The sequence below is a fragment of the Ceratosolen solmsi genome, unplaced genomic scaffold, assembly GCF_000503995.2.
Source record: "Ceratosolen solmsi marchali unplaced genomic scaffold, CerSol_1.0 scaffold14, whole genome shotgun sequence".
Classification (NCBI taxonomy): Eukaryota; Metazoa; Arthropoda; class Insecta; order Hymenoptera; family Agaonidae; genus Ceratosolen; species Ceratosolen solmsi.
This window is the reverse complement of record NW_011948420.1, coordinates 10,264,764-10,281,257: the sequence shown is the minus strand read 5'-3', so window position 1 is coordinate 10,281,257 and position 16,494 is coordinate 10,264,764. Positions and strand designations below refer to the sequence as shown.

The 16,494-nt window shown below is 26.2% G+C and overlaps 1 protein-coding gene across 1 annotated transcript in view; it reads left to right on the top strand.

Annotated features, from left to right (window-relative positions):
• Positions 1–10,573: 10,573 nt before the first annotated feature.
• The window catches only part of Lop1 (long wavelength sensitive opsin 1), a 7,828-nt gene continuing 1,907 nt past the window's right edge, over positions 10,574–16,494 (top strand). The window contains exons 1-4 of the mRNA XM_011498208.1: positions 10,574–10,697; positions 13,259–13,647; positions 14,904–15,151; positions 16,143–16,395. Of these exons, the coding sequence (XP_011496510.1) occupies positions 13,270–13,647; positions 14,904–15,151; positions 16,143–16,395 (879 nt within the window). The 5' untranslated portion in view covers positions 10,574–10,697; positions 13,259–13,269. The remainder of the gene's footprint in view (positions 10,698–13,258; positions 13,648–14,903; positions 15,152–16,142; positions 16,396–16,494) is intronic.

Below are 16,494 nucleotides of genomic sequence, written 5' to 3'. Positions count from 1 at the left end.
AGAAAATAATTATTTATATCTAAAAGTTGTTTATTTCAACGACCATGTATATTGGCAAGAAAAAATAATTATGTAGCGTGATATATTGATGTTGAAAAATATAAAAAATATAAAGAAAATTATCTCTAGGGTGAAACGCTAAATCATGATTAATTAAATTTCAAAATGCACTAATTATAATAAGAATTAATATCTTCTTTTACAACGAATGAATCATGTTTGACCATTACATAGAAATACATTTTCTTTGTGCCTGTGACGTAAATACACTAACTCAAAAATTCCAATTTAATTCGATATATGAAAGCTGTTAGGAAACCGCGATATTACCTTTTGACACGATGCACACAAGAAATCATACTTTTGAATTCGCGTTCTTAATCACTTTTTTCACAGTTAACACTGCTTGCCCTTTTAACACAAAATTCTAATTGATATATAATTCGTCTTCTTTTCTCTCACTATCTTATTCATAAAAATTTAAAGAACAAAGATTACGTCGTAATTATGACTATCGAGACAACGTACACTACGCAGGAAAGAGGAAAAGTGTGATAGACATAGAGATAGAGATAGAGAAAGAGGAAGAGAGAGAGAGAGAGAGAGAGAGAGAGAGAGAGTGTGTGTGAGTTGGCGTAGGCGACAGAGAGAGAGAGAGAGAGAGAGAGAGAGATATAGAGAGAGAGAAAGGGAGAAAGCGAGCTAGACAAAAAAGAAATCACAAGGAGTCAGAGGTATGTGAAAGTACATAAAAATAATATACTTGTAGGCTGGATAAAATTTAAGGATTGCGATTGAAATTAATCGACAATTCGTTGAAATTATATTTCACGTAATAATCGTTGTCGTACACAAAGTCCTTACTTACTTGATAAATCAACGTTATTAAGGGACGAAATACAGATATAAAAACGAATTGTCGCACAAAACAAGAGCAGAATAATTACAAATCCTGATTGGAGATTGTAACAGTACACTATTCTCTAGGCTTCGCACACAAAGAAAATGGCGTTTTATACATCACGAGTGCTCACTATCAACCAACCGGGTTCTTAGACACATTTGTATATACGCACTGACACATATACTTCCCGCATACGATATTATATATGTGCTTGCATCACCTAGTCACTAAGAACAACAAAGGCAGTCGATGATGCGAGTCGCTTTTACGAGCTTTCCTTCTTGTCTCTCGCGTCTTCTCAAGGTTTAAAATGTCTCAACTGAATTAACAAATACACAATGGGTAGTATACACATGCACAATTGCATACGTAAATGCGTTGATCTAATAATCGAATATCGAGTTCTTGAAGTAGCGATTGTTGCCTTAATCATGTACGTGCAAATATTCGAGAATACTCGAATTATCGAAAGGCCTTTTAAAAATCATAGCTTTTACGAGTGTTTTTATTCGATTTTTTATAAGCTTTCGTTGATCCACTAAGCGGAATAATACGTGTGTATTATAATAGTAAAAAAGTATTAAAGTTCAAAGTAGTCAAATATTATTAAAGTAATACGATGAAAGCTTTGAATGAGCAATATGGAATTTACAAAATAGTGAAGTAAAAGTAATATTTATAATATTATATATATATATATATATATTTTTTTTTTATAAAACTTGAGTGTTCAATGCAGAATTAAGAAAAATTTGAAATTTGAATCTTATAAAAAAACAAAGTTTTAATTAGTACCAATTTCATTCATTAATTATTAATAGTTTCGATACAAAAAACAATAATAATAACGAATGCACACAAATATTTTTAATTATGATTCTACAATTAACTTAAAATATATAAAACATTAGCGTTTATTTCATTGAAATTTAAACAAATCTGTGAAAATTTACTTCAATGTCTAATATTCCATTCAATGCTCATGACGCCGTTAAATATATTTAATAATGTATACTATAAATATATTCTATACATTATGATGCATGGCACAAGTTACTTTAGAAATTATTATATAACAATATTTACAACAATAAAAAGTAGAATTAATCATTTTTTAATCTAATGTTAAAATTTTTCATTCAATTTATTTATTTTTTTTTATTTTTTGTTTTTACTAAGCTTTTATTTTTAAATTACTATATATTAATAATATAAATAAAATAAATCAATATTAAAATTAGAAATAAAACAAAAAAAAAAAAAATAAATAAATAACATTGCCTATATTTATAAAAAGATATAAAAATTATTTAAGCAATTATAAATAATCAATTAGAGCATAGTGAGTTTGAATTGTGACGAGTTTAAATTTACAACTATTTATGTAAAAGTCTGCACATGAAGATAAATAAAGGAAATTTATATTTTATTTGCATTTCATAAAATTTACAAAATTTATTTTTAAAATAGTAATATGTTAAAATATTCACTTGATAATATTATTTTTGTAAATTTTCATTATGAAACACCATGTTTTAATGTTAAATTTTAATACATCTTTTATAATCTTAACTACTGTAAAACGAGGATAGTATTAAAAGTGATTTTTTAGCAAAATAAAAATATATTAATCTTCATTTAAGATTACAGTGGGCACTGAAGATGATCGACTTACCTCCACAATTTCGATGTAAATTACTTAAGAGCGATGAAAGTTGGAAAGTGGATACTTGATAAAAATTTAAAATATACCTTCTTGTACCTTTCTTCCTAAACCTACCGATACTCTCCTCTCTTTCCATGGATACAATAATCTAGTTTCGCATCCTATCGTAAATATTTATTCTCATTTGTTAAAAAAAATTAATTAAATATATCTTTCACTATTCTCTTTCTTTTTTTTTTTTTTTTTTTTTTTTTTTTTTTTACAACAAATATTACAAATTATAATTTATAAAAACGAATACAATATGTGATTAAAATATTTTATAGTAATAATATAATGTATTAATTTCTTTAAGTAACAAATGATATTAATATTTTATTAATAATGTATTTTATTGTTATAAAAATAGATATTACATGACAATGTATTAATAAATGTTAATTCTGATAATTTAAAAAATATTTATAAATAAAGGCCATCAAAAATATTGTTGTCGGTGTAATTTGAAATTTAACAATTTGTAATAATTATCAGTTCCTTCAATTTTTCATAATTTTACATATAAAGCTCGCCCGAACAAAACCTTACTTATTTCATTAATAATCAAAGTACTTCTATACTATAATATTGCATTTCTTTTTAGTAAAAGGAAATATTACTTCAAATAATGTTAAATTATCCAGTAGTAAAGGCAATTATGATAAAAATTTTATGTAATCAATATAATCAATCATTAAGCCAATTATTATTTCACGAATTTCTTGAAATTTAATTTTTAGTTATAAAAATAAATATATAACTTTATTATCTTCAAGTAAATAGAGTATTTAATTTTAATATTAAGAGAAAGCTAAAATTTATCATCAATATATGTAATTTTTCTGCATAATTATTTTGAACTTATTATTCTAAAAGTAAGTGATATTTTAAGATCTTGATAAACATAATGAAAATTTACTAACGAGACGAAAAATATTACCTATAGTACAAAAAATTTTAATTAATTTTCTAATTTGCTTATATTATATTTCACAAAAATTAATATCCAAAATATATAAAACTTAATTATATGTTAACAAATTTAATTTTCTATGTCCGTAGTGAATTGATGTGATGTTAAAATTATTATTGATGTGTCGAATTGCAATAATTCAGAAGTACTATTATTCTTACTGAATACTTGAATTATTTTTTTACTTTAGTTTTTTAGAATTAATTTTTTTTTTTTTTTTTTTTTTTTTTTTTTTTTTAGAATTAATAGTTAATTACTTGAATACGTTCAATGATGGATTGATATTCAATAATAATATTATACACGTAACTCAAATTCTATTAAAAGCACCTTCTAACTAGCAAAAAAGCTATTTTATTTATTTCTTTCTAAAATTAGGTTCGGTTATTTGTGAGATGCAGTTTGAATGCATATAAACTAATAATTATTAATACTTAAGAAGTTTTCTAATGTTAATTTTTTGCTTTACTTAAAGAAATAAAAAATCTATATAATATGCTACATTATGGATTATAGGAAATAATTTATTTGCAACGTACAATCCGAATTGCTAATAATACTCCTCTATATGTTCTGAGTGTTTTGAAAACTTTAAAAGAGATATTCAATAGAAACTATTTATCGAAAGTTCAACAAACGTAGCTCCATTTACTTTAATTTTATTTATTATTGTTTGTATATAAATCAATAATATTCTTGGCCCCTTTAAACATTAATTGCCGTAAATCAGGTAATTTTAAAGATTGAATTATATAATTATATAATTATAAATATATAGCTACCTATGTAATTATAAAAATACATATTTTATCAAATATTATACTACAAAGTCGTGCATCATATATATATATATATATATATATATTATATAACACAGACGCGTGTCATATATATATATATATATATATATATATATATATATATATATATATATATATATTACGATCCTTTTTATATACAATTTTATTAATGAACGATATCTTTGAAAAAATTATGTTATAAATTATCATTGACTGACATGAAATAAATTCAATATTAAAGAAATTAATATTTCGAAACTTTAACAAAATTTTATAATTATTATTTAGGTGTTAAGAAAAACTAATTAATATTTTAGAAAAATGAAAAAATTATTCTGCATTACACTGAGTATGTAATATTTAAATTTTTTTATCATATTTTATTTATTTTATAAAATATATTCAATTTCGGCTTTGCAATTTTCAAGAAATTATATTAAAACTTGCTACAATAAAACATGTTTAGTAAAAAGAAAAATATTAAAAGTATAATGAAAAAATATATGTAATTTATTAGAAATGTATATAAAATTACATGATTAAGAGCATTCAACTGTTCTTAATCGGTATAAGTAAAATTAAAAAAATTATAAATTTATATACTTTATAATAATACCAGTGTTTACAAAAATAGCATTTTCGACATATCTATACGAACATATCATTTTCGAAATTAATGAAATACTAGCTGCAATGAGAAAAATATTTTTAATAATAATATTTTTAACTACCTTGTTTATATTATAGAGATGCAGCTAATTATACTTAAATATTTAAATATTAAAAATAAGTATATAAATTATTAAGTATTAAAAATAAAACATAAAGGGACTTCACTGTGTACTGTTTGGATAAAAGAATAAGCAAATAAAATTACATCAAAATGACAAATAGAGATTTAGAAAAAAATACTACTGCCAGAGGAGAAAATTCATCGCTACCTTTAATGAGTAAATTAGAAAAAAATCGAGCGAACAGTTTTACAATTTGTTTTTCTTTGAGTAATACATATGCGTAGCACCTTCGCATATTTTATTCGTCAATATTATGAAGAAATTATAAGTATTTTAAAGTGTGACGTAAACTTGATCAAAATACCAGGTTTAACAAATACATATATTTAATGTATCAACCGACTATTCATTCGCCTTTGCAAATCTAAAATAATCATTATACTTAAATGCACGTGTGCGCGCGCGCCCGTATGTGTGTGATTCTTATATAGTTATAATTTAAATTAAGTATTAGAATATGATTATAACGATATAACATTTTCAAATGATTGTAAGTCTGTATTCACAGAGTTTATATTTAATATATTTATTTAATACAAGATTAATCGAACCATGTTCGCTGCAAAAGATATAATTATTATTTTATTTTTTTTTTTCAATTATTCCACTTTTTACACAATCAAATAACGACATAACGATTGCAAAAAAAATTCATACTTACATAATTCATACAACTATAATATGAATATATGAATGTATATGTGTGGATATTTTGATAAATTGATATTCAATGAACACAAACCTTATGAAAGAAGAATAACATAAAAAAATTAGAAAAATATTAGATAGATAAGAATTAAAAAGGAATGGCACGTGACTTTTGATATTTTTATTTTTAATAACAATGGCATATTTAATGTCAATCTTTTTCGTTCAGTTTTAATTGTTCACTATTGAATTTTAAAGGATACAAATTGAAAGCATATGAAAAAGATATATTTTTGTTTATTAAAATGTTCTGAATTTAACCAAATGTTTTTCACTGATGCGTAATTATCTTTTTATTGCAATTAAATTATTAAAATTATATTGCTGATAATACATTTAATGTAAATTTTGTATTGAAATTTCACCTTTTATTATTACGCTTAATAAAAAATTGTATGCAATTAGCAATTATTCGTTAAAGTATTTTTGTTAATTAATCTGTTTATTCAGAAACCACCGCAAATTCTTAATGTCGTTTAACTTTTACCTTTTACTCATAGGATCTATCATATTACTTTTACTCAAACGAATAATATGATTTTCAGTTTTTATTATTGCTACTATCGATAATTCTTGTAAAAATCGGATTTTTGTCGTACAAAGAAGTGTTAAATGTTATAATTACATTAATATGAAAATTCATTAATAATCTTTAACATAAAAACAGCTATAAACGACTATTTTTATAGATATTTTCGGTTTCAACCCTCCCCCCCCCCCCCTTCCTTTGTTTTTTTTGTTTTTTGTTTTTTTTTTGTTGTCTTATTAAGATTGTACAAGATGACATTAAGGATTATTCTTGTTTCGTTAAAGAAAAATAGAAAAAATTAGAAAGAATCTATGTTAGAATCTATATATACTATATTGTATTATTGTATTACATAGCTTCAGTGAAGCTAAAGAATTTAGCAAAAATAATGTCGTTTAAGATAGTTGTTATAATCTAATAAAAATGAATGAGAAGTAATGCAAAAAATATTATTTAAGATTAAAAAATTTCATAATTATAAAAATCGAAACTTTTCATTAAATAAAATGCTTATGCTTAATTTTAAATAATAGGAGAAAAGCGTTATAAAATGTGTAAGTCTATTGATTAAAAATTCCTAGAATTAGTGATCCATGGAATTTATTAAAATAATTTTTAATCTCAAAAGTTTTTTTAACTACCTACGAATGACAAGATATTATTTATTTTTCGGCCTAACATAAGAAATATCCATTGATTTAAATTTCATGTAAAATCGTTAGATATAAGCATAATGGTCAACTGTATTAATAAGATTTTCAACACTGTCTTACTGCACCTTACATTAATATGTTTTAATGTATTTATCTAAATAACAAAATCTTTACGCAAGAGATTTTATTAATTTAGCACTAAATGTTCATTTAATATTACAAATTTTTTCAAAGTATTTAAAAGGTTATTATACACACAAACGCAACGCTTTGTCTTTGAAAACTCAAGGTGATATTAACTTGAGCGTCGAGTTTGTTTACATTAAATTTCTTTCTAAGACGTTAGTACGGTTTCTACATATAAGAAGCTTATGTTCTGTTAAATTCTCAAGTCTAATAACTCGTGTAAGCGTTGCACGTGATGCCGCTTTTCATCAAGAACATACATTCTCTCGCTGTCTTGAAATTTTATAATAATATGAGCACTTTTGTAGATATAAAAAATGTGAATAATTACGAATATATTTCAAAAAATTTTATCACTCGAGCAAAATATAATCAAAGTTAAGCATATGCTTTAATGCTGTGTATACTTATTAAGTTATTCGTTAACGTTTTATGAAATTTTCTGAAATTAGAAAAAATTAATATAATTTGTATAGAAATTTTAATTTAAATACATTTGACTTTTTATTCACCTCTTATTAATAGTCGTTTGTTTTTATTCAAATTTTATACATTTTTTATCTTACGTATTATCCAATCAATGTTTTTTTTAACAAATATAAATATGAGTATGCATATTTATAAGCATCGCGAAGGAATTAATTTTTGTTAAATATCATGTATTACTACAAAAATTAATAACTTCTTTACCAGATAAATAGGATATTTTTAATTACAACTCGTTAATGTACAAGCGAAATATTTGCAAGCAGAATTTATTTTATAATTATTTTGACAATATTTTGTTATAATTATCCACGGGGGATTTAATTATTACGGTACTCGTATTCATTGCGCAATAATCAATATTTTTAATTACAATATATACGGATACATATTTCAAACATAATTTATAATTCTTAATTGAATTCTACATTATTATCAAGATATTTGAATAAATAATTATTGTTAATCCATTGCTAGTATTTCAGCTACTTAATTCGCTGATAAGAAGAAATTGTGTATAAACAAATTTAAATGTATTTTTATTGTCGGCGAACTGCACTTACATTAAGAAAACGACTGAATTAAGAAAACTAATAGCTTTATAAAAATTTATAATTATATTTTAATTATTAATAAGATCATTATTATCTTACTATTCTATAAAAACGTATTTAAAATTTTTAGTTTAGTAATTTAGTTTTTGGACTATTAGATTGTCTATGATGATTTTAAGGATATATTAATTCAATTTAATATAAAACATTTAATATACAAAAATCTATTTTTTGACTCGTTAATCGAGTCGATTATTTTTAATCATTAAATTTTAGATAATTTTCACATACATCTTTATATATTTGATGACTGTTTACTTTTCTATTATCCTACCGAAGACTTGAAAATTCTTGTGCATTAAAGTCTATTTTAGTTTCATAATTTTCACTTTACTATTTACAATATAATACTTATTAAAAATTTATCAAAATATAATATTTATCGTTTTGTATCGTTGACTATATATTGTATCAAGAAATCATGAAATCAATCAAGAATTTGTAGAATAAGAGAGCATAATATAAATAAGAGAGCTGAAAAAGACCAGGAAAAACTTTGTGATGCGAACGTATTAAGTTAAATTAATGAGATAATTAGAATGTTAACGTAATATTTTTATTCATCGTATTTTTTTATTAAGTTAAATGTGCTGATAATTTCCTAATATATTCTGTTCTGAAAAGTTTTCTATTCATATACATATGCTCTTTGTTTGTTTTTATGTTTGCTTGGTATATATAGCGATTTTCCAATCCGAAACATATATTTAACAGTAATTTCCTTAAAAAGTAGAAAGGTAGTATATAACATTCACAAAATGGATTATAAATATAGTCTTGTAGTTTGTTTTTTACATTTTATTTTAATTTAATCTTAAGTAATATCTTCAGAATTAATTATGACTGAATAGCATAAAAATAGAATTATTGTATTATTTCATAGATAGGATGAAATATCTTAAAATATCAAGTGTCATATAAATTAATGCTTTTTTTTTCAAATAATTTGTTGGATATAATTATAAAGCTAAAATACAGTAATATAGTATACAATTAATTTGTTGAATATTGTATTAAGCAACTTATTCACATGAAAGTATCATCTGGAAAAAATCAGTCTGGAAAAAAAAAAACAAAAAAAAAAAAAAACGTGCGTACGTGCGCGCGTGTTACAAGAACATATGCAATTCTTCTAATAATAACCATAGTAGCGTATTCAACCATTCAAATATTCATATCAAACCATACCATATTCAAATGATCGTAAAAAATAATTAATTTTACTATTAAAGTATAATTAAAAGGTGATAATTTAAAAAAGCCTTTATACATCTGTAAAATATATTAATGACTTGATCTGCCTTGAATGTTTTCATGTGGAAAAAAAGTGAATTTATTTTTATTACATTCTAGATTGCTGCATACTTCTGCAAAATAAGTGGAGGCAAAAATACTTTCTTAATATTTGCAAAATATTTTTCCCACTATTGGACTACCAGTAGTTTCAACATTTTATTAATAATGCAATAAGCACAATATTAGAATATAACGATAAAATACATATAAACGATATAGCACTGGCATTTGGTAAAGCCAGTAATACGGCCGACTGTTAAATAAAATCTTATGAAAAAGATGCGCGTATGCCTGGCACAACACACTAATTGTTCAAGGTAATCTATCCAATAACGAAACGACGACAAGCGAAATTGGTAGATATCGCGGTAAAAAGCGACGTAGCCAGCTAATTAAGTGTTGACCGTAGCTCGTATCAGAAGTAACGCCAATGTCGGGATTGGCAAAAGATTAGTCGACAGGGTAGCTGACCGAGTGACATGAAAAATTTTGTCACAGCATCGAGAGAGAGAGAGAGAGAGAGAGAGAGAGAGAGAGAGAGAGAAAGAGAGATCGACGAGGGTTGATAGAGCTGCCGTTCTTATGAACTCCAGAGCCGACAATTTTGGATCGGCTGTCGACATTGTCTTAAGGAGCCGAGGCACAGCATACCTTACCTCGCTGCAGCATATGGCTTCCGCATGCACGTAGGCAAAGGTCTCAAGGTAAGCCAAGATATTCCTCAGATCCGCTTTAACTCAATAAGGCTATCTCCTTAAGGCTGTTTGGCGACTTAAGTCGAATCCGAGTGACGACATTCCCGTGCGAAGATCGGCGCACGCCCGCGTTGACGAGGGGCGACACGTGCTGAGTGGCACGGGGAAGGGTAGAATTAGGGAGTGCGAGCGGTAGCCTCTGGTGCACACTTATAAGTGGGATTGCCACGGGAGCTCGAACGAGCCGCAACCAAGAACAACGCGTATCTACATCCTCCGACCATCAGTTGGCTGTGCCACACGAGCCCAACCCTCCTCGACCAAACACTCGGCCCGGAGTCTCGACCGTGCAAGGTGGGCCAACACGCCCCTAACATCCCCTAACTCAGTGAACATATCAAACCTTATCAAGACTTATTACCGCTCTATTAAACTTAAATTTTTATAAGTGATTTTATTACCGAGTCTCTATACCCATACAACGAGTCTTAAGTACAAAGACTATGTCATCAGATTTAACGTTTGTACGAGTGTTGACTTTGACGAGTCAGTGGATGGAAATGCAATAATTGTGCTTGAATTAGTATCCCAAGGCCATGGTAGCTCTCTCACACTAAAGGCTTATTAAGTGCTCGATAATACCATAGTCGTGACCTTTCAATGCAACTAGAAGATAAATCGAAAGTGTTGTATCGATACCGATATTGCATCGGTAGGACAGAGCTCCAGGCTCTTGGGATACTTCAATGTAACAACAAATGTTGTTACTAACTATTTATGCGCTATTATTTACACTAATTGGAATTGCTGAGATTGAAATATTTAGCCATATCATATCGTCATCATTATCAATTGTATCAATATTATAATCGATATTATTTCCATTTCTGTAGCTCTTTTTTTCATCTCTTTTGTTTTACAATTAACCTCGAAGAGTTCATCTCTTTTATGATGAATTACACTCGCTTTTATCGCGTAATTGGGAGTATCGTTCTATCGTAACGCAAACGTCCGAACTAAGGAATATATTTTTCTTATCTATTTGAAAAATAATTAGTTGCATTTAAGCAGAAAATTAAGATAATATACGAGTATAATTGGTTCGTTTATAATCACTGTTATTATTAAAATTATTGAAATCTGCGATTACAATTACAACTAAGGCTTCGACATTTTAATTAATATCAACTACATCTCATTTGTTTTCTCAAGTATTATTTACTCATTTAATAGCATAATTCATTGTGCACGCAAACTATTTCATATAAAATGACATATTCTAATTGAATTTTATCTCAAATACAACATTTTTAATACGCTATTATGTATTCATTCGCATCTTCTATATGGTGTTTAAATATTAAATAAACATTTATCCGGCACGTCGACCGTTGGAACCTAACTTCTAAAATTATAACGACACATCAATATATGCATTTTCCATAATTTAATGTTTTTCGTTTTTTTTTTTTTTTTTTTTTTTTTTTTTTTTTTTTTTTTTCATCAAACGACAACAATACCATTTAAAGATAAATAGTTAAATTAAAAAATATTTTGATTAACATTTAATAAACTCATTTAATTACGTAAAACCAATCTCTTAAATGTCCCAAGCTATTAATAAGATGTTTATGCAATAATAACGTATTATCTAATTTAAAAGGTGGCGTTAATGCGTTAATTAATACTTGATGACTTAAATTTAAAAAAAAAAAATAGTATAGAAATAATTTTAATGTTGTTTAACGACGTGGTGTAATTAGCGGATGTAATACATAACTTTTACTGTCAATACTGAAACCACATTATTAAGTTCTTTTCCAATTATTAATACTTTTACTGTTATTCTTCCTCCTCTTCAGCCTCCTCCTACTTTTTTTCTTCTTTTTATTATCATTATTAGTAGTATTAGGAAAATTTAGGCTAGATAATGTTAATAGTATTTGTTTTTAATTTTTAATTGAAAGTACTTTTCACCATCATAAAAATTTTACTTACAGTTCTTAAAAATAAGAAAATATATCGTGACATTCTATTCTTTAAATATGGATAGGATCGATATAATAAATAAAATAATATTTGCAAATATCAAAATATTTTTGTTTAAGTAGTGAAAACACTGTCAAATAGTAAAATAATCGTTCGGAAGAAAAGAAACCTTTAAATATTAATCCTATAAAATAAGCATTAGATAATCTGGTATTAAGATACATTGTATGTACATTTTTACTCGATATTTAGTGAAATCTAATTTTGCTTATATTATTAAAATAATATTTCTCGAACAAAAAAACAAAAAAAAAAAAAACAAAGAAAAAAAATACCTTAATACTTTAGATACAGTTAAAATATTTATTAAATGCTTAATACATAAATTTACATTAACAATAAATTCTATCAGTCTTATAATCACATAAATGTACCTAAATAGTAATTGTATTTCGTAAGTGACTCGGAAATCGATGAACTTGATAAGGACATAAATAAGGACACCCTAAAAATACGAGTAAAGTGCAATTACGCGGTGTATTACGAGAATAAGCATTAAGAATTTTCTGTCGATAGCTTATGATATAAGAATGCTGCATTAGAGCAATATGCGAAGCAACAAATTACTCGGCAAATTCATCGCTGATATATAGTAAAAGTATTTACAGTTGTTTTATTAAATTTCTACCAAACACGGGGATAATGAATAAATATGAAAACGCGCGCGTGATATTTATAAAAATTTATAAAGATTAAATCTAATCTAAACTTAGATTAAATCCAATCTAAATGAAATCTGCCATACAATATTAAATTTTTTCGAACATTTAGTAAATTTAGCATATGTATGATTCATAAATTACTGAAAATATTGCAATAGCAGTTTACACATATTATGTTTATGCAATTACAGCCTGATTTTATAGGAGAAATCAGTATGACATCGCCTACCGGACCAGTGTTCGCGGCTCTGACCGCGATGGCCCAACGAGGCGGAGGCGGCGGCGGCGGCGGCGGTGGTGGCGGCTTCGGCGGCTATGGCGGCTTCAATAACCAGACAGTAGTGGATAAGGCCGCGCCCGAAATCCATCACATGATCGACCCTTATTGGTACCAGTTCCCACCTATGAATCCTCTTTGGTATGGTATTCTTGGCTTCGTCATTGGTTGCCTTGGTTGCGTCTCGGTTATCGGCAATGGAATGGTGGTCTATATTTTCGCAAGTACCAAGTCTCTTCGCACTCCCAGCAATCTTCTGGTCATCAACCTCGCCTTTTCTGATTTTTGCATGATGTTTACCATGTCACCGCCTATGGTAAAGCAGCGACACGCTTTGTTTAATCTTGTCGTTTCTTTGCTTTATTTAACTAGATTGTCTAATAGTTATTGTTGTTGAAAAGACGGGTTTCTTCTTTAAAATAGTCTTAATAAAAAAAATCGTCTCATTTATTACTAACACTACAGAGCTCAAGTACAGTAGATAGGTCTACTGTTGCAGATTGATTAGTATTTAAGTAGATTCATTACTTATATTATAAATATACTCGAGTTCGTATAGTTGAAATTTGATAAAAATTTTGTATTATTAAATGCGTTATTCATAATGGAAAAAAAAACAACAACAACAAATTTAGTAGTCAAATGAAATAGAAAAAATATGTTTATTTCCATAATTTATGATCTAAATAATTGAATAATTGAAAAAAATATAGATTACAGTGCTTATGAAGATTAAAAGGATTTCAGCAAATAAAAATTTGTTAATTTAAAAAAATTGAAAATTCTTATAAAAAGCTAATGCTATTTTAATTTATCGCTTAAATAAATAAAAACAATCGTGCAAATCTAATAGTTTTTTTTTTTTTTTTTTTAAGCAGATATTATTAATTATAAATATATCTATCAATACATACATATATACATATATATATATATATATATATATATTTATAGATAGTTTATAGTTTTTATTTAATTACGTATAGCTTTCATTTAAGAGATATAAATAAGATAAAATATTTAATCGGTAGACACAACTTTTTGATTCAATATAATGTAACGGCATTAATGATACTTGGATTACTAAATGTACATTACAATTATATAATTTACAAATATATTTATGAATTACTGATTGTATAAATTATAGGAATGTGATAATTATAAATTTATAAATTTCATAAAATCCATGATAATCTCAAATAGTACAAATACACAAATTACAAGTAACAATAACGAGCAATGATATAAAAACTTTACTTAAATTATACATAAATTAAAAATTTGTTGTAATATTAATAATTAAATGTTTAAATAAATATATTTCGTAGTTTGATAGCTTTAATCAAACGCCACAAATAAATGACAAGTAAAAGTTGTTGCAGAATGTAAATGCGAAAATGCTGATTTATCATGATAAATTATAAATTACAATCATTAGAAATCACGGGAAAACGCCTTTAGCGTTTCCAATAGACATTGACCAACATAAAAGTTTTACTTTTCAATGTTTTATTATCGTCTGAAATAGTTAAAAAGTGCCTCGTAATAAACCGAAGAAATTAATTTAAGGTAATCAACTGCTATTATGAAACGTGGATATTTGGACCATTGATGTGCGAAGTTTATGCATTGTGTGGCTCCATATTCGGTTGCGCCTCCATATGGACAATGTGCATGATCGCTTTCGACAGATACAATGTAATCGTCAAGGGTCTGTCGGCTAAGCCAATGTCTATCAACGGTGCATTGCTCCGAATTCTTGGAATATGGCTTATGGCATCCATTTGGACCATCGCACCTTTGTTTGGCTGGAATCGGTATAATTTTGCAACTATAAGTATTACGCGCGCGGGCGTATCCATGAAAAATTAGTCTTTGTAATTTAAAGTAAATTACATAAATTTAATAGAATCGATGCTCGAGCCAATGAATTGTATATAATACGCGCATATAATTTTTATTTATATTTTAATATTAATTTATAATATCATAATCAGCCATAATTATATAAATAGCCAATTCTATACGATTAATTGGTTGATTAGTTAATTAATTATACGTAAGCTAAGAGAAATATGTTTCTGTAAAATATTCATTTACAGAACAATTTATAAATTTACAATCGATAATTTTACTTATTGCCTTATTTAAAATTATGATCGATGGTTTAGAGCACAAAATTTGAAGGGCAACTATTGTTTGCCAATATAATAATGTGAAGGATCGGTTTCATTTTCATTAGCACGATAATATATATTAACAGGTGTTAGTATCGGATAGTGGAGAAATCAATTTTCTGACAATTTTACAATCAGTAAAGAGAGAACTGTACAATAGGTTCATTTTTCATATAAGAAAGATATCGAAAACAACTGTGTTAAAAGTGTAAAATAGGAGAACTATCGGATTATCAATAGAAAAAAAAATATACATAAGCATCGATTTAATTACGTTCTGACATTTCTTTCATAAGATTTTCTAATAATTTTCAAACAAAATGTTATAATTTTAGCATTATTAGTAAGAACAATAATAATAGCCTAGGCTGTAAATATTATTTACAAAAAAAAAAAAAAAAAAAAAAAAAAGAAAAAAAAATCACGATATAAATCTGTTACAAATGCTTATGTTATTGTGAAACTAAGTAGATTACAATAACATTGATTATAAGATGATTAGATAAATAATCAAACGAAACTTTATTAAGATTTACGACAAATGCATGCAACATATCATTGTTATTATATTACTTGAAAATCAATCTATACGATCATGTCAATTTATTCCTTTTTTTTTTTTTTATTTCAGTTACGTTCCCGAGGGTAATTTGACTGCTTGCGGTACTGATTATTTCAGCAAAGACTGGCTCTCCAGATCATACATTGTCGTATATAGCTTTTTCGTCTACTTCCTTCCGCTCTTACTTATAATTTACAGCTACTATTTCATTATCAAAGCTGTGTCTGCACATGAAAAGAATATGCGAGAACAGGCGAAGAAAATGAATGTCGCCTCTTTGCGACAAGGAGATGCGCAGAGTTCAGAGAACAAACTCGCCAAGGCATGTTTTCTTTACTTGAATATTAAGAAATTCACACTATTTTTTTTTTTTTTTTTCTTTTTTTTTTTTTTTTTTTTTTTATTTTTTTTTAATTTCAAA